The 17,428-nt window shown below is 36.2% G+C and overlaps 3 protein-coding genes across 10 annotated transcripts in view; 2 read left to right on the forward strand and 1 right to left on the reverse strand.

Annotated features, from left to right (window-relative positions):
- Window positions 1-8,683, forward strand: part of LOC113236072 (probable phosphorylase b kinase regulatory subunit beta) — a 41,687-nt gene extending 33,004 nt beyond the window's left edge. For 6 of the 8 annotated variants that reach the window (XM_026472067.1, XM_026472090.1, XM_026472082.1 and 3 more), the window contains 6 exons: window positions 976-1,134; window positions 2,799-2,924; window positions 3,332-3,555; window positions 4,630-4,744; window positions 6,057-6,290; window positions 8,223-8,683. In XM_026472067.1, coding sequence (XP_026327852.1) covers window positions 976-1,134; window positions 2,799-2,924; window positions 3,332-3,555; window positions 4,630-4,744; window positions 6,057-6,290; window positions 8,223-8,378 — 1,014 coding nt within the window. In that variant the 3' untranslated portion in view covers window positions 8,379-8,683. The remainder of the gene's footprint in view (window positions 1-975; window positions 1,135-2,798; window positions 2,925-3,331; window positions 3,556-4,629; window positions 4,745-6,056; window positions 6,291-8,222) is intronic. The other 2 variants (XM_026472077.1, XM_026472106.1) reach the window with 1 other exon arrangement.
- A 1,620-nt stretch (window positions 8,684-10,303) lies between these two features.
- On the reverse strand, window positions 10,304-13,664 carry LOC113235068 (dnaJ homolog shv). Its single transcript, XM_026470627.1, has 5 exons — window positions 13,156-13,664; window positions 12,455-12,631; window positions 12,148-12,315; window positions 11,010-11,220; window positions 10,304-10,498 (listed from the first exon to the last, which is right to left on the reverse strand). Exons 1-5 carry the CDS (start codon window positions 13,603-13,605, stop codon window positions 10,443-10,445), a joined length of 1,062 nt encoding a protein of 353 aa, XP_026326412.1. The 5' UTR covers window positions 13,606-13,664; the 3' UTR covers window positions 10,304-10,442.
- Window positions 13,665-14,987: 1,323 nt separating this feature from the next.
- Window positions 14,988-17,295, forward strand: LOC113235124 (proteasome subunit beta type-7). Its single transcript, XM_026470714.1, has 4 exons — window positions 14,988-15,096; window positions 15,184-15,620; window positions 16,282-16,487; window positions 17,137-17,295. Exons 1-4 carry the CDS (start codon window positions 15,035-15,037, stop codon window positions 17,278-17,280), a joined length of 849 nt encoding a protein of 282 aa, XP_026326499.1. The 5' UTR covers window positions 14,988-15,034; the 3' UTR covers window positions 17,281-17,295.
- The last annotated feature ends 133 nt before the right edge of the window (window positions 17,296-17,428 follow it).

Genomic DNA, 17,428 nt, shown 5'->3' on the forward strand with positions numbered 1-17,428 from the left:
AGTTAAATACGTAATTTGCACGTTACATCGGCAACAAAATTTGTCAATATTTACATTCTACACAGTTCAAGATTGATTTATAATTCTGCATTGTAAAAATCAATGTTATCTAAAATCGAATTAGATACCAAGCCACCGTACGGTATCATTTTCTTGCAACAAAAAACACACCATATGTTTCTTTTTTATTGGATCAGTTCTGGGTGTTCTGGATAGTCCATTGCTCCGGTACTCAAAGTACAGGAAATTCCCTACTTTCAGACCAGTTAACAGATATAGTTGACTCGCACATTATTATGTATTATTAAATAAATAACGCACACACTCATGGCCCTGCACTAGGGAAACCCTGTGTCGCGAGTGCCATGGACACACACATAGACAATCATAAATTACACCCAAATTCACGAGATAATCACTTGAGAGATCCTTATAAATACGCCACAGCCGCACACAGGACAGTATTTAAAATTGTTTTATTTACAATTTGTAATGTTTATTTCGTTCTTTTTTTCTCTTTATTATGGTTTTTGTTTTAATTTGTTCTTTCTGTATATTTTTGTGTGGCGTTGCAATAAATAATAATAATAATAACGCTCACAATCAACATAGCCCCGCACTAGGGAAACCCTGTGTCGCGGGTGCCATGGACACACACATAGACAACCACAAATTACACCCAAACTCACGAGAGAAATAAATGTAGGCCATACAAGTATTTCTCCCGGCCCGGGAATCGAACCTGGGACCTCTGCGTGGCAGTCCGGCATGGTAACCGTTCGGCCACGGAGGCAGTTAAAATAAATGTTTTCTATTCTATTCTAGAAATGAATGTAGGCCATACAAATATTTCTTCTGGCCCGGAACCGAACCCGGGACCTCTGCTTGGCAGACTACCGGGGTAACCGTTCGGTCACGGAGGCATTTAAATTAATATTGTCCGTACAGACAATTACATTGTAAATTTTATTTCAGGTGAACGGCACTTGTGCACTAGAAGCGCTAAAGAGTTTGTACCACAGTGCTGGGGTACTACGCCATTGGCGCGCCGTTCGGTACTGCTCGTCGCTTCTCAACCACACTGTGGATTCCATCAGCCCTTTTATCACTACAGTACTTGTTAACGGCAAGCAGGTGCGTTTAGTACAGTTGATGCCCTAAGATACCTGACCCTTCTAACCGTCTTATTTGCTTCTGAGTAGATCAGTGTGAAGAAAGGTGTTGAAACTAGGGTTGTTGTTAATATCATCATCCGCTTCCGCGGATAATTTACATAAATTAGAATATCGCATCGGCATCATCGATGCGGATGTACATTGCGGATGTTCGAGTCGTGACATGATTGAAAGGGCACGAATAATTTACAAACCTTCCAGAAACAGACTAAGCCTGAAATGCAGCTCAGCTGTTGTTTTTAAAATATAACTTGGATAAAATTCCACAACGTTTAACCTAGGCCGACTGATTGCTTTCATGCAGTTTGTTTCTTTTGTTAATAAATGTCACAAAATTATTGAAATAATATTTTATTTCAATACTAAAGAAAATATAAAGCTTTTTCATGTAAATAGATTCAGTAAGGGTGTACACTTTTAGCGTTTTTTTAAATACATAATGCTGCATCCGCTAATGTTAAGGTCAAGAAATCAGCATCCGCATGTCTAAAAAACCTGCATCAGCAACAACCTTGGTTGAAACAAATTCAACCTTTAACCAGTGAGCCAAAAAAATCTGTTGTGACTTCCTATTGCATCATTAGCGAATGAGGTTTTAATAAAGTTTTTAAGCCAATTTGGTTTTTAATTACATATATACAACGTTCTGTTAAATGCGTAAAAAAGCTCTCAGAACCAAAAAGGCGACAGTACATTTGCATTCGTTATTTTTAATTGTTTCCTTTAGTAGAGATATAGCAATTGGTTGATTAATGCGTGGATTGTTTAGAGTTTTCATTATTTCAAAACTTCACATGAGAAAGCTTTGATAATAAAAAAGTTAATTTATCAGGTATATAAGTATTACAATTAAAATGTATTGTAATAGAAGCTCCGAAAAGTACATTAAAATTGAGACTATTCAAATTATGAATATTACTGCGTTATTTACTAAGCTACCGTAAATTTTTGTGCAAATAAAGTTACGGAAAGACTACTTCATTACTACTAGTTAAGTACTGAAACTCCAGATTTTTTTATGATACTAAGTGATGGGACGAATAAGTCGTGCGCCTGATGGTAAACGACACGCCTGTCCATAACAGTTTAACGGTTACTACTACAGTAACCGTTATGAATAGGCGTGTAGCTTACCATCAGGCGCACGACATGTTCGTTGCGTATGCTACTGCTGCTAAAGTCATAAATTTAAAAGCGAGGTGTTTGGCAAACTATTCTATCATACGTAAATACTATCACGAGTGAGAACATAATATGACATACATCGGTAAGTTGATATTTCTTTCGAAAATTTTATATATTATTCGGAAGTACAGTTTTATTTTGTAAAATTCAGGTTTGAACAAGTTCTTGATTGTTTGCTAAATGTGATTAATTTTATCGATGGAATATATTCTGTGTTTATTTTTCAGTCACAATTTTACCGCCGCCGCTTAGTATTAGAGTTGACAGTTAACCTTAGTTCACTGCAATTTAGTTTGTTTTTCGGAACCTTTTTTATTTCCCAATTAAAGTCAAGTATTTTGAGACTTGATTGAAGTCAAATCTTATTTATGATTGTCTTTTGAGTCGAATTTTTGCATGGAATGTCATAACTGAAAAGTTCTTTATTTTTTTTTACAGTTAACAGTAGGTGTGATTGGTCGCAAAGAGACTGTTTTCGACAAACCGATGACTCCCGGCGAAATTCAGTCTGTAATGTACTCCACTATACAACCTTATGACGTCATCGGGGCTGTTTTACAACAGGTAATTTTACAAGAAGTTACGCGATATACGGCCGTGTAAAAGCTGATAAGTTTCATTCTGGCTTCCTTGTGGTGGATTAAAAAAAATCTGCTCCGTTTAACAACACGGACGTTGATTTCAAAGTTTATTACTAGCGCTACTATTTCAGAGTCAATAAAGGAATTCGTCAGTCTTTATTATTGATGCGCTTTTATTATTTTGTTAAAACGAGATTTTCATACATTATTACGTCCTGCTTTTTGGTTCAGGGTGTTGTTTGTATTTATGAAAGCAGACTATTATAGTGCCCTGTATATTTTTCTTCTCTATGCTTGCTCCAGGATTCCCTACATTTACCTTTATCAGGTCTGTCTTCACCTAGATCGCGTTCTTATTGGGATCTTTGTTACATTTGATATCATTTACAGGAAATAGTCCTCTACTGTGGACGATTAATCGGAACAAACCCAGACATGTTCCACGGTATCCTCAAGATCCGAGTAGGTTGGGTTCTGCAAGCAATCCGGCTGTATCTGCAGCTGTTCCCGTCAGAGATCCGCGCCGACGCGCAGTTGGAAAGCCTCTCACCGTACAAGCTGCGCACGTTACTGATCCGTGTTCTGTCCGTCTCCGATTGGGCGGATGAGAAAGGGTAAAAAACATCGAAGTATATAACCAGAAATAGAGGCGAAATAAGGGTCATGCATCTCTGGCAACTTCATCAGACAAATGGACCTACATCACTACTACAACTACAACTACATCACTTTTAAATATGAACTTACGTTTGTCCTGAAATCACAAATTACAAAGCTAAAAAAGTATAGAGCGCCAACAACTGATCTGTGTGTACGTCTCCGTATATTCCAAAAATATTCTGTATTTATTATATAAAAATAATATCTGTAACAAAAGGGGGCTGTTCCATTCGGTGTGGGAAAAATAGCAAAACATCTAATTACAAAACATACGGAATCACATTTCATTGGTAATCAAATATTTAAAATGTAATTTTTCAATTTTCATCCAATGTAGCAAAGCTCAAGTTAAACTAGTCAATTTTAAGTGAAACAACAATTGACGACACTAGTTAATTGTTTCGAATTCAGGCTGGCCAATCGGAGCGCAGTTGTCATCGTAATGATTTGGCAGAAAAGTTGCCAAACAAAATAAATGACATTTCGTCTCTATTTCTGGTTATATGCTCGATGGTAAAAAATTACAGTACTATGTATTCAGTATTGTATATAGTCCACCTCATTGTCATAACGCACTTAAAGTTTATTTTTTCTTTTAAAAATGTAAATTACGCTAATTTTGCATAACAATAAAACTGAAACTAAATAACATATAAAAAAACTTTTACAGGGGGTTGTAGATCTCGTTTCGCTGACATATATGTTAATAACTCAATTTCGCTAAAATGACGATTACGTTAGTTATGATAAAAAGGGCAGTACCTGTAATTCAATTTACTCGATTGTAAGTGGCTATCTCTACCCCAAGGACATTTTGTGATAAACAAACCTGGGTGGGACTGTGTCGGGGCGCCCGGCAGCTGGTGTAACGTCAAAAGGATTACCTGAGTTGATCGATCTACTTCGTATGATACTCTCGTGAAGACTATTCAAAACTGACATGACAGAAAACCTTACATTTCCAAAAAAGCTACTGACTTTTTAGCGATATTTAATTATAAAAATAAGTAAGCTTTTGTTTTTCTCAGGTTAACACCTTTGCATCGACGCCAATTAGAAGGCTGCCTTTGCCGTGTACCCAAACACTTCTACATTCAAGTTTGGGATATTTTGCTGCGGACGCCTAAAGGCATTGTCGTACAAGTGTGTATTTTATTATTTTATATTAGTTAGAGTAACAGGTGTGGTCATTTAAATATCCGGTTAACTATGTTAAGCCTTTTTAATTATATGCATTATGCAAATATCTACTCTGTACTACGTCTGTCAAAATAACAATAAAAAAGGTAGTAACGCAATTAAAATTATAACGTCACAACGTTCATAATTCATTTTTGGCTAAATTTTACAATCTATCGACAAAAACTACATGACTATTTAAAATTTTACGAAAACAGGCAACCCTGCAATTGTTATTTTACTCCATCTTCAAAAAAAGACACACTATAGAAAAGTTAAATCCTCAAATGGGTCCTACCGGGACCTCCTAATTCAGTGCCCAGAATGTAAACCACTAAGGGCGCGTTCCTACTATGTCGTGACGACAGATTGTCGTGCAGTTTACAGTGTCGTGGCTTGTATATTTAAATGAAGTTGTTTACATATAGCACGACACGATTAACTGTCGTTCACGATTTTTTATCGTTACAGTGACAAACTATCGTCACAGTGGGAACAGTTAGAAAGACAGTCGTCAGACGATAAAAAAACGTCACGATTAAAACGTGACGACAGATGTCGCAGCTCCTATTGTCGTCGCGTTTTATTTATCGCTGTTCGCACGTATTCTGCTCCCTGCCCCCCTCTCGTACCCTGCGCCCTCTGCTCGCTTTGCAGTAGCGTTGAGTCGTAGCCAGAGACGGGCAAGCGCCCGGGTTTTAACCCGGCGCTTTTTTAACGCCGTGTTTAAATCGGGTTAAAACCCTAAATCGAAGGCAAAAACTATTTACGTTTAAATATTTGTTGTGAATTGAGTTTTGTTCAAATTTAATTATACATATTATTACAAAATATTTGTTGCTTTATTATCAGGACAGTTCGATTTACCTTTCTATTGAATAGATTCGAACACACGCTACCGGCTTCCAAAGAACATACAAGCGACTGCAGTGCATCAAACGTTTCTGTCGTGCAAACGACAAGGAGGCTGTCGTGAAACGATAAATTGTCGTCACGATCTAGTGGGAACAGCTCAGTCACGACAGTCGTTCAACGATAAAAAATCGTCCACGACAGATAGTCGTGATATAGGAACAGGTTAGACACGACAGTCGTCCAACGATAATAAAACGTGACGACATATTGTGAACGCACCCTGAGACATCGAGGTCGTTACTCCCGTTTGATATGAAACTCCCGTTTGCGACCGGGTTGCTGTTAAAGTGGATAAGTTACAGAAATAATGTATCATGATCAAGGGCCCAAGTAACTTTGTTAATGCAAACTGCTGTTGCAGGGTCATTCAATTCCAGCAGAACCGACATTAGTGAACATGTCGCGTTCAGAACTATCCTTCGCACTACTCGTCGAGGCAGCTCTGGTCCGCGTCGAATCCCCCGCCCGTCGACAACTCTGCGTGGAGTTGTTGTGCGTCGTAGCTACCATATTGCGACGGAACCCTGAGCTTACGCTGCGTCAGCCTCTCGATTTGGATAAATTGTTGGATGATGCTCATTTGACTTACGCAAAGGTAGTTCTTTAAAATGAATTAATGAAATGTTCTCTATTGCAAAATACAATGACAACTTAGAGAGCAGTAATAATTTTTTTTTATAACATTAAGTGACGGGACGAACAAGTCGTGCGCCTGATGGTAAGCAACCTGTCCATAACAGTTACAGTACCACTCAAGAGCTTTAAATTGCAAAGATCTGAGGGGCACTGCCACTGCGCCCGTCACCCTGAGACATAAGTTGACATGTCCCATGTGTAATTTCACCAGCACCCTTGCCCTTCAAAACCGGAACACGCAGTAGTGCTGACATTACTGCTCGGCGGCAGAAAGAGGTAAGGTGCCAGTACTACCCTGGACGCTCTCTTTCAGAAGGAGCTCTACTGCTACTAAAACTATTGTATAACAGACGGCCTTATTGCTAAGTAAAAATTCGTCCAGGCAACCTTTAGGTCCTTATAATTGAATTGAACAGCCCTATTTTTTATTTATTGCATATAATATTGTATGACATTTTTTTATAATAAACCCCATGCAGTATTTTAAGTAATAAGGGGAGTAAACAGACAAAAAAAGTTGTCAGAATTCAATGATGAACTTAGACACGTCTGGATATTCATTCAATATGCATACCTATTGAATAAACAAATAGGCGAGGGATAAAGAACCTTAAATGCCAAACCGTCGCTTTACTTTCTCAAACTCGTATCTTAAAGCACAAAATTACTGAAATGCAAAAAATGGATTGTGTACACACATTTTGCAGGCTGATTTCACATCACTTTCCTTCATATTCACACACTGGCTTTTACCTATTTTTAAAGTAATGCATCCAAATTAACCCCCTTGATAAGAATTTTAAAATAAATAGAAAGTTTTGCCATCTTCTGAATAATCACTCTTTATTAGATACGTGTTTGAGAAAGTAAGGTATCGAAATAGTATTTTTTACTACAGAGAGTTTTAAAAAGAATGAGGCACTTAATTAGGCATTTAAAAATATGTTAAATAGAAAACAACCGACGATACGACTTAATATCTTTTAACATTGCGTGATTTTTAGAATTTTAACCATTGTCCTGCCAACAAAAAACATCTAGAGAATTGTTTGTAAAAACAAATAAAAATAAAAATTTCAAAATATGGACTAAGGTCTTTTACCTCTCACCTACAGATATATTCATTCATCTAAATATCCAAAGGAGAGCACTGAATACATTTTTATATTATGTACAATATACATTTATAATTTTTGACGACTTCCGTGGTCGATTGGCTTGCACATATTGTCCCTGGTGTGGATGTTTGTGGTACCGTCGTTATTTCCATAAGACAAATGCTCTAGTAACTTGCTTCGGGACCAGAGCAGCAATTATGTTATGTGGTCTAATATTTAACTGCCTCAGACAGAGGTCCCGGGTTCGATTCCCGGGGCGAGAGAATTGTTTGTTAAGGCTTCATTGATCTACCAAACATTGACCTATATTTATTTCTTTCGTTAGTTTGGGGTGTAATTTGTGGTTGTCTGTGTGTGTCAATGGCACCCGCGATATAAGCTACCCCTAGTGCGGGGCTAGGAGTGTGTGCGTGTTATTATTATTAATATTAGTAGCAGTAGAGCTCCTTGTGAAAGAATTCGTCTAGGGAAGTACTGCCACCTTACCTATTTCTGCCGCCATGCAGTAATATCAACATTACTGTTTTCCGGTTTTGAAGGTTAAGCGTGCTGGTGAAATTACATGGGACTTGTCAACTTACGTCTCAGAGTGACGGGCGTAGGCAGTGCCCCTAAGTTCTTTGCGATTTAAAGCTCTGACTGGCACTGCAACGGTTATGGACACGCGTATATCTTATATTATTATTATGTATTATCCATTAGGCGCACGACTTGTTCGTCCCGTCGTCATTTAAAATTAAAAAAAAAACTATATTTAATATTTATACTTACAGGACAGCGGACAACCGTTGTCTAGTGAGGCACTAAGCTCCGCAGCGCCAGCCGTGAGCGTTGGCTATTTGGCGCGAGCAGTCGTCAACAGTGTACTGCAAGCTGCCGCCGCCCCTGACCTCGCACCAGCCGCTCACGATGCTTGTTTGGTTACGTAAACTATTTTGTTGATTATTAAAATTTTTACGGTGACATTGTGTTCGATACCAGGTCATATTATATAAGATGTAAGTACTTTTTAATTACTCATAAAAAATACGATCTGAAATTCTAAGGAAATATCAAATTCACATTTAATTTTAATTCAAATTAAAAATATGAAAGGAGTTAAAGCGTTCAGAGAGTGAATTCCACACCATAGCTATTCGCCATATAAATGTGGAAGTGTAACGCTTCGTCTTTTTGTTTGTATTTCAAGTTCCTGACAGACTGGCTCATAACTTGGATGGTTAGGAGCTGGCGCTTGTTTACTATACGTGAGTATAGTAAACAAGCGCCATATACTCTTAATTTTTTTCGCCTTATACTCTTAATATATATATATATATATTAAGAGTATAAGGCAAAAGTGGTGTAGTAAAATTGTTGTAAGAAAAAGTCCATGTGGGCTACACCACTGTTGTGCTGATAGCCTCGTGTTATATTGGCATGAAGTACATCAAATGCTACACAGATATCGAGTGTTATAGGTTATTCACGATTGTTGTACATGGAAATGAAACTATTTTTCGGATCTAAATCGCATATATTTGTTTTTTCCCATAGTCACACCTGACTGTTATGAGTGACATAATGCTATGTCGATCCGAAAAAAATAATTTCATTTGCTACATAGATAGTTTTGATTTCTAGTAAAAGAAAATGTGTAAAAGACAATATTTTAAATGTAATCGATTATCGTTTGGTATTATTTTAGTACCAACATTTTATGTTATTTACATCGTATAGAGTTTGTACATTGTTCTTTTATTGTGGCTTGGTTTGTGAAAAGTAAACAAATTGTTGTGCCATGATGTAATTATGTTCATTGTTATGTCCGCCCAACCAATAAGGATTGTTCCATAACATACATTATGTTGGCTGTGTGTTGATTGATACATACGAGGAGAAAACACATTATTTCCATAAGGCTCAATATTGCAGCGGAACAGAATGGAAGCGAATTTTTATAACAATATTGTACGAACAACGGCACATCAGACCACACATTTTTGTTCGAAAATCGCGTCCAGTGCAACGGAACAAGATACGTCAATGTGTGGCTTGATGTGCTGGCGTGTGTACATAGCGTAATGAACTTTATGGTCAATTGTGTAACGTACAAACTATATACGAGCCTAAAATCACGCCGCGCGTCTTCCGCGGAATTCGGCGACAGCTGGCGAATCCGTGACAAGTGACGTGAACGCAGGCGCAGTATGAAGCCAAACGTCGACGAAACACCGTAGTCTCAAGGCGCAGTCGCGCGAAAGCTCGAGCATTCCATCGAGCTAGCGCGCCTTCTCGCGCAGCGAGGCGAAATTGACGCCTCGGTACCATTCCGTTCCGCCGCAATATAAATTGAGACTTAAGTGTAATGTTTTCTATAGTTCTGATGGAATGTTCAAAGAACTTTGTTTTAAAGAGAATTATGGTTATTTTCATTGACTTACAATTATATGGACGTCGGGTCCGCGCTAAAAAGTGTCCGAAATTATAGGGCGTTAAAATCGTATACAGAGCGTCATTCACGCTTTAGTCTTCGTTTGTTCGACTGACAGCGAAGCAAGCAAAATTAGACAGTACTGCGATGACATTACAATTTAAATTCAACGTTTTAGTTTTTTCATATTCCTTTACATGTCACTACGTTTAAATAGGTTGACTTGGGACATTTTTTTCGTGGGTTTTGTATTAGACCCGTCGTCCATTTATTTGTAAGTCAATGGTTATTTTAGATGGATTTGTAAGACATACGTTCTATAGCTGTGAGATAAAAAATATTTCGTTTGATTTAATGATTATTATCATATCATGGTCTATTTTTCTTGCAAATATAATAAAATATAGGCATATTTATTTAATAAAAAGAGAAATTATTGATAATTGGAATATTTTATTTTTATAAAAAAAAAATCACAATGTCACAGACAACACAAAACCCGGCGGCACACTTTGTTCATACCATTGCACTCATTTCACTACTTAAAATAAATTAATAATTTGTATTCATATATCAACTACTATAGTCCATTGTATACATCATTATTTGGTTTCTGTTTAAGTATTTTACGGAGGGCTGAAACAAAAAGATATTGAATCATTGTTATTATACATTCAATAAGATTGTTTATTGACTATATCAAATGGATTGCATCAGATTTAAAGGTGTAAAAAATTCAACATGCGTCATAAAATGCTATTGTAGAGTCGATGCCAATCTTATCACCATGACCACTCAAAAATTATTATTGTGTTAATAGTTTGTTTGATTTTTATGACTCTAGGTTTTTTCAATTAAAAACATAAAAAATCCACGAGTGGTTAGTACCACTTATTTTATTATTTTTAAAGATAATGTGACATAATGATATTTTCTGGTCAAAAAATATTAAAAATCAATTTAAGCTACAAAAGTAATTTTATCTGCCTATATAAAATTACTTTTGTAGCATAGAACATGGGCACTTTATAGCATTTCATACATTTTGTCAATTGAAGAAATGAAATCTTTAAAATATCCTAATTATTGAAGCCTTAAATTTGCATTGTCAATCCTAAAAATGTTGTTCTACAATAATTACACTCACCTTGTTTCTCCTCTTCAGTGAAGTCTTGTTTAGGGAAATCAATGTCAAAAGTAACGTACAGATTGCCATGGAGGTTATTATTCTCGAAATTGGGCATACCCTCTCCCTTCTTGCGGACACGAGCACCGGCCCACGTGACTTTATCGCGATTTACCGATACCTTATGACCATCCAGGTGTGTCAACTCCAAGGTAAATCCGGTTAGGGCATCCTGAAATTTATACATATTTTATTCCACGGACACATTTAAATACTGACAGCTCTTATACAGTACTGAAATCATGGAATATTTTGTGTTTTGTTATTTATTTTGCAACAATAATATTCATATAATATTATTTTGTTAAATATGACCAGTCTATTTGAATACAAAATTCCATCCGTTATGAAATGTTACATGGGTCGGTATGCAGTGATTACGGAACAAGCTAAATTAAAACTTAACAAATTAAAGTTCAAGCAACTAAAGCAGTCTGTATAAAAATATGTAAAATTACGCGACTGCATTAAATACTGCAAACACTTTGCTATTACTATTTTATTTATAAATTCTTGAACTCACTACTGTTCCAGTATGTGTATTATCAGACTCTCCTGCCATATAAAAAATCTATAGCATAATTGTTATTAATTGGGAAGGTACACTAATAAATTAAATCAGCAATGTGTTAGATGATGTGAGCGAAAAGACAGCTATACTGGCCAGATGACATTATTTTAATGAATCAAGAGCTATAGGGATATACTAACACTTTCAGGATGAGAGGAAAAAATTACTGCCAACAAAATGTTGGAGTGAGAAAACAATTGAATGACTGAAAAGAATTAGATCTACAATAAAAAGCTTTGCCTATCAATAGGACAGTCAAAGGAATGTAAATAATGTACTATATACATTCTAAAATACATATTCTATCATCGAGTAATTTAACTCAATAGATAAGGGAATGGCTATCTATGCCAAAAAATTACAAGGTTGCAAAAATTATAGAAAGATTCTTTGAATATTGTCCCGGCATAGAACTAGTCCCACAGTGACATGTGGGTCTTAAAAATAGAAAAGATTGTATATCAGGCCACATTGTAGAAATATTGGAATAAAAGAAAATTCATAGTACAATTGGCAACAATTACATACCTGTAATGTTATTGTAACATTAGTGTAGAGATCATCACCACGACGAGTGAACTGCTGGTGTCTCTCAGTCTTGAATACAATCACTAGATCGCCAGGGTCACCATCAGTGTGTGGTTCTCCTTCTCCACGAAGGCGTGTCTTGTGGCCATCTGGGGCCCCTACTTCCACCTACAAGTTAGGAGTATTTAGATGTTTACCTTTGAAAAAGTGGACTTTGACAAGAAATTATTGATAAAAAAAGATTTATAGTTATTTTTTTTAGTTTATGACTTGAAATTGCAGATATGGTAGGATAAGTATGGTATACCTCAATTTCCAATAGTCGCTCCTCATTCACAAGCTTAATATTGGGACATTCATCACACACAGTTTGCTGCATCATTTGGAACCGTCCAGGACCCAGGTTACGTGTCACCATTTCCTGTCTACAGTTACACTTGCGGGTTCCTGATGCCGGCTTGATTACTGGCTTGTTCCGAGTTATCTGAATGACAAAGACATTATAAATTATTAGACAATATTATATAGACAGTAGGGTAGGCAGAGATCATGGTATCCACTTGCTCAACAACACCACAAAATGGTAGCATATTGATATAGTCTTCACTGTGAGCTTATGCATATATTGACACTTGGACAGCAAAATGGGATAAGCAATCTTTTTTGGTCATATTGAGTTATATATACTGTTGGAATCAGAAACATTAGCATATTCCAATGGTATTAACTCAATAATGGCCAAAAGTGTTGCTTATCCCATTTTGCCTTTCTAAAAGTAAATGGAATTAGATATCATTGACACTAATTAGATGTTTAACTTGGGGAAGTTTAAGGTTTTATTTTCAAATTATTTAGAATACAAAGGAACATAATTGAATCGTGATATATTACAGATTAACTTTTTTAACTATTTCTTTAATTTACACTTATTGTGGTTATATAAGTAAGTAGTAATCTACAAAATCAGACAACTGTCTGAGTCTGAAATAGTATGGGCAGTGAACATACTTCAATGAAATTCCCATTATAAAGCTCCTCAAGGGAGACCGTCATTTCCATGACAATGTCTGCTCCCCGCGGTGTCTCTTGCTGCTGCGACTCGCCGCCAAAGTGGAATCCAAAGTCTCCAAAGAAGCTGGCGAACGGATCGTTATTGTTCATCATGCCATCCTTCTTCAGACATTCCTCCCCACACCGGTCATACAGCTCTCGCTTCTCCGGGTCCGATAGCGCTTCATACGCAGCTCCTAAGTCCTGAAACTTCTGCGACGCGTCCGGATCATCTTGGTTTTTGTCCGGATGCAGTGCTTTTGCTAACTTTCTGTAAGCTTTCTTGATTTCATTTGAGTTAGCTGAACGGGAAACGCCGAGTATTTGGTAAAAATCACGACCCGCTAGCGCTAACACTAGTGCGGATACAAAATAAATTAAACACAAATATGCTGAATTAGTTAACATTATGTTACTTGTACACCTAGGAACTAGTTTAGAAGCTAAATAAATTATAAACTCAAAGACCGTCTGCTCTCGTAAACTATACTCCAACCCAACATTTCGTCTTTTGACAGTTTTTGACAGAATACCTTCGAAGACAATTCGTCCGGCAGTGATTGGTTCTGAAGTTTTTCGAAAATCAAAATATTAGGTATATGTCAACTATTCAGTATTTGTAAATTTAAATTTTATCACCTAAGCGCAGAACTTAATATTCTGTAAGGTAATTTATAAAAATCTTGGCCAATCCGAAAAAGCCTCGTACTAGTCAATGTTGCCATTTGTATTTGCTTCGCAAATTCACTTACTGTTGGTACTATCGGCTAATTTTCCGAAAAATTTCAAATATACAGCGGAAATTTTTCTGGAAAATATCCCAAAAAATGTTAAAAATTAAAGGAAAAATATTGGAAACATATCCGGAAAAATATTTATTTTTCATGACCCAACATTAGATACATTTCGCACTTCGCTACTGTTAGGTAATATTCCCAAAAATTTTAAATAGTGGTATTTTTTCCGGAAAAATTCCCGAAAAATTGGAAAAATATATTATATATATAAAACTCAGTACTCATAGGGTCGTATTCCAGAACTGTATTCAATGCTCAAGTCAGGATTTGAGCAGACTTAAGTATGATTTCAAACACTGGAAATACGATCCTAATGGCAAGGACTTGAGTATGATTTCTAGTGCTTTGAATCATACTCGAGTCCTGATTTGAGCATTGAGTAGAGTTCTAGAATACGACCCATAATATCTTCCAAATTTAAAAATATCTTTTGAATTAGTATGAATTAAAAAATAAATTTGTACAGTTACTCGTAAAAGCCAAGAAAAACAAGATTTAAAATGATTTCACAACAGCGAAGAAAAGCCTGTAATGGCTACATCGTTTTCGTTCAGTAACTTCAATCTTTTGACAGATGTCAACGTCAAATGTGGAAAATTAAAGGAAAAGTATTGGAAAAATATACGGAAAAACATTTATTTTTTTGAAAAATATCATAAAAATATGATTTTTTTTGTAAAATAGAAAAGTTTCCATGACCCCGAACTGGAACGAGTGAATAAGTTCCCAATCCATTGTACCCTTACAGGATGGAAAAAAGCTTCTTGCCTGTGGATCACCTCTCTGGTCCACCTGGGTGGACAACGGTAAATTATTCCTTCCCGTAGATCACCTATGTGCACCTGGGTGGACCAAGGATTTTGTTCTTCCCGTAGCTCACCTCTATATACAATAGATTAAAAAAGTTGTACCATTCAAAAATTGACAAGTCATTGGTTTGACATTTGGTATGAGGTTATTAAACAAGGATTTCGATTTTGTATTCTCATCGTTACTATTATTCCAATAACAGTCTTGTTCTCTTGAAGAAGAATCAAACCATGACTTCATTACTGGCGCCTGAGATTCCTCAACAAGGATTTTCATTTGAAAACTGTCAACGGTAAGTAATACCGCAAATTGCATTCTATTCTAATTCACTATTCGGCACTTTTGCTAGTACTTTAGAGAGAATATACTAAATTTCCAGCAATGCGTTCCTGGCTCAAAAGGGTTTCCCCGCCCCCACTGCAGTGAAGACTGGGACCACAATTGTGGGTTTGATTTACGCGGATGGCGTTATTCTGGGTGCCGACACTAGAGCTACTGAAAACACCGTTGTATCTGACAAAAATTGCCAAAAAATCCATTATTTGGCTGGGAACATGTACTGCTGCGGGGCTGGCACTGCTGCTGACACCGAGATGACGACCCAGACAGTGGCTTCGCAGCTTGAACTACAGCGTCTTCACACTGGTCGCGTCGTGCCGGTGGAGACAGCTGCCACGCTGTTGAAGCGTATGCTGTTCCGCTACCAGGGCTATGTTAGCGCTGCTCTTGTGCTTGGTGGAGTGGACCGTACTGGGCCTCATATTTATTGTATTTATCCCCATGGATCTGTTGATAAGCTTCCTTATGCCACTATGGGTTTGTATTGCCTTATTTTTTTTTATTGTGAACAGAATTTGATGTAATTAGGTTTGGAAAGGGACTGCTCTGATGGTTTGGCCTTTTGAAAAGAATGGATGTTATTATAGTGATCACTAAGGATCAGTATAGTTGGAGTATGTTTAACTAAATTTTAAGGATACAGTACTATATTACATATAAATAGTGGATGATATCCTCCTCATGAAATCCAAAATTTTTGAATTATATTTTAATCTACATATATTTTTTGGTGTGTAACTAAATAGCAATTACTTTCTGATCTCTGATAATGATGCAAATTTATATAAATTGAGGATGTCCTTAAAAATGCTATATAAACAGAACTAGGAATAAATAAATTAGTGTATATGAAAAGCTGATGACAATGGCAGCAGCGAAAAAGTTAAGTTGGTAGTAGTAGTAACAGGAAATGAACACAGTAAATGAGGCAGTCAAAAGTACCATCTTAAGATACCATTATAGCCCTTGAGAATCATTCTAATAAATTGACAATCTGTAGTTACAATAACAAGCTTTATCATCAATTAATTATCGGCACATTTGCTAATAGTGCCACAGATAACAAACGATTCTCTGAACAAAAAAAAGTAGAAAGACATTTATAGTCTCTGTCTATCTATTTCTAATGGTCTTTCAGGTTCCGGCTCTCTTGCGGCTATGGCAGTATTTGAGGCAGGCTGGAAGCCTTCTTTGTCTGAGGAAGCAGGCAAGAAGCTTGTCCGAGATGCCATTGCTGCGGGTATCTTCAACGACCTGGGATCAGGTTCCAATGTTGACTTATGCGTCATCCGCAACACAGGTCCTGCACAATATCTTAGGACTTATGAAGAAGCTAATGTGAAGGTATTAAATCTGTTAACTTTTCTTTATTACATTACATCATTGACCTATGTTGGTAGGCCAATACATTACATAGCAATTATTTCCACTGTACACATTACATTATTGCCATTTCTACAGTATGATTATTTATGAAAAGATTTAGGAACATGAATTATAATTTGTTATAAATTTTATATCTACTGCTGTAAATTTGTTCTTGTCTCTAAGAGGGCAAGGTTTTAATAACTTTCCTGCACATATTATATTATGTACATTTTGATGTATATGGGGTATATCAAAATGTACATAATATGTGAAGTGATTTAGACTGTGACAACGTTATTCATGCAATCATGTAAGCACTCAGTGTACATTATGATTTAAATATCTCAACACTATTTATATTCTATATGACCATAGGTTATCTAGAAAAACCTTGCTTGAACCTGAAGCATGTAATTTTATGTTTAGTGCATTGGGTGTTTAGTGCTATTCTTATTGTAATAACTATTGAAGATAGTTTTTTTTGTTAATATTGTAATAATATAAAGGCTGATTATCCCTAAAGTCACTTGTTCTCCAAGTCCAGATTTAATATACAAGACAAAAAATAATATTTTATTAAGGATGCCAGAAATGTGAAAACTATATATTTTTTGAATATTTTCAGGGCAAGAAACAAGGCTCATACAGATATGTTCCTGGTACCACTGCAGTTTTGAAGAAGCGTATCATTCCACTGGAAGTGGAGAGCAGCACCATACGTACCGTGCAACAGCCAATGGAGGTGGAGCCATCTCACAGCGGACGTTAAATTCTTTGCTCTTATTCTTATAATATTAATAATAATAAACTTTACTATTTTTAAAACAATATTTTTATTCCTATAATTAAGAAATAACTCCTTTCATTAAGGTAAAAGATTAATGTTGTGAGTGGTATAAGTAATTAAGTTTAAAAAA

The sequence above is a fragment of the Hyposmocoma kahamanoa genome, unplaced genomic scaffold (assembly GCF_003589595.1).
Source record: "Hyposmocoma kahamanoa isolate Upper Pololo Valley unplaced genomic scaffold, ASM358959v1 102, whole genome shotgun sequence".
NCBI classification, from domain to species: domain Eukaryota; kingdom Metazoa; phylum Arthropoda; class Insecta; order Lepidoptera; family Cosmopterigidae; genus Hyposmocoma; species Hyposmocoma kahamanoa.

Bases quoted from the DNA above. Each gene is read 5' to 3' on its own strand.
- LOC113235068 (XM_026470627.1), bottom strand. From the start codon at position 13,605: ATGTTAACTAATTCAGCATATTTGTGTTTAATTTATTTTGTATCCGCA. The intron at 12,632-13,155 runs GTATGTTCACTG...TTTGTCATTCAG, and splicing joins ATAATGGGAATTTCATTGAA to ATAACTCGGAACAAGCCAGT. The intron at 12,316-12,454 runs GTATACCATACT...CCTAACTTGTAG, and splicing joins AGCGACTATTGGAAATTGAG to GTGGAAGTAGGGGCCCCAGA.
- LOC113235124 (XM_026470714.1), top strand. From the start codon at position 15,035: ATGACTTCATTACTGGCGCCTGAGATTCCTCAACAAGGATTTTCATTT. The intron at 15,621-16,281 runs GTTTGTATTGCC...ATGGTCTTTCAG, and splicing joins GCTTCCTTATGCCACTATGG to GTTCCGGCTCTCTTGCGGCT. The intron at 16,488-17,136 runs GTATTAAATCTG...GAATATTTTCAG, and splicing joins ATGAAGAAGCTAATGTGAAG to GGCAAGAAACAAGGCTCATA.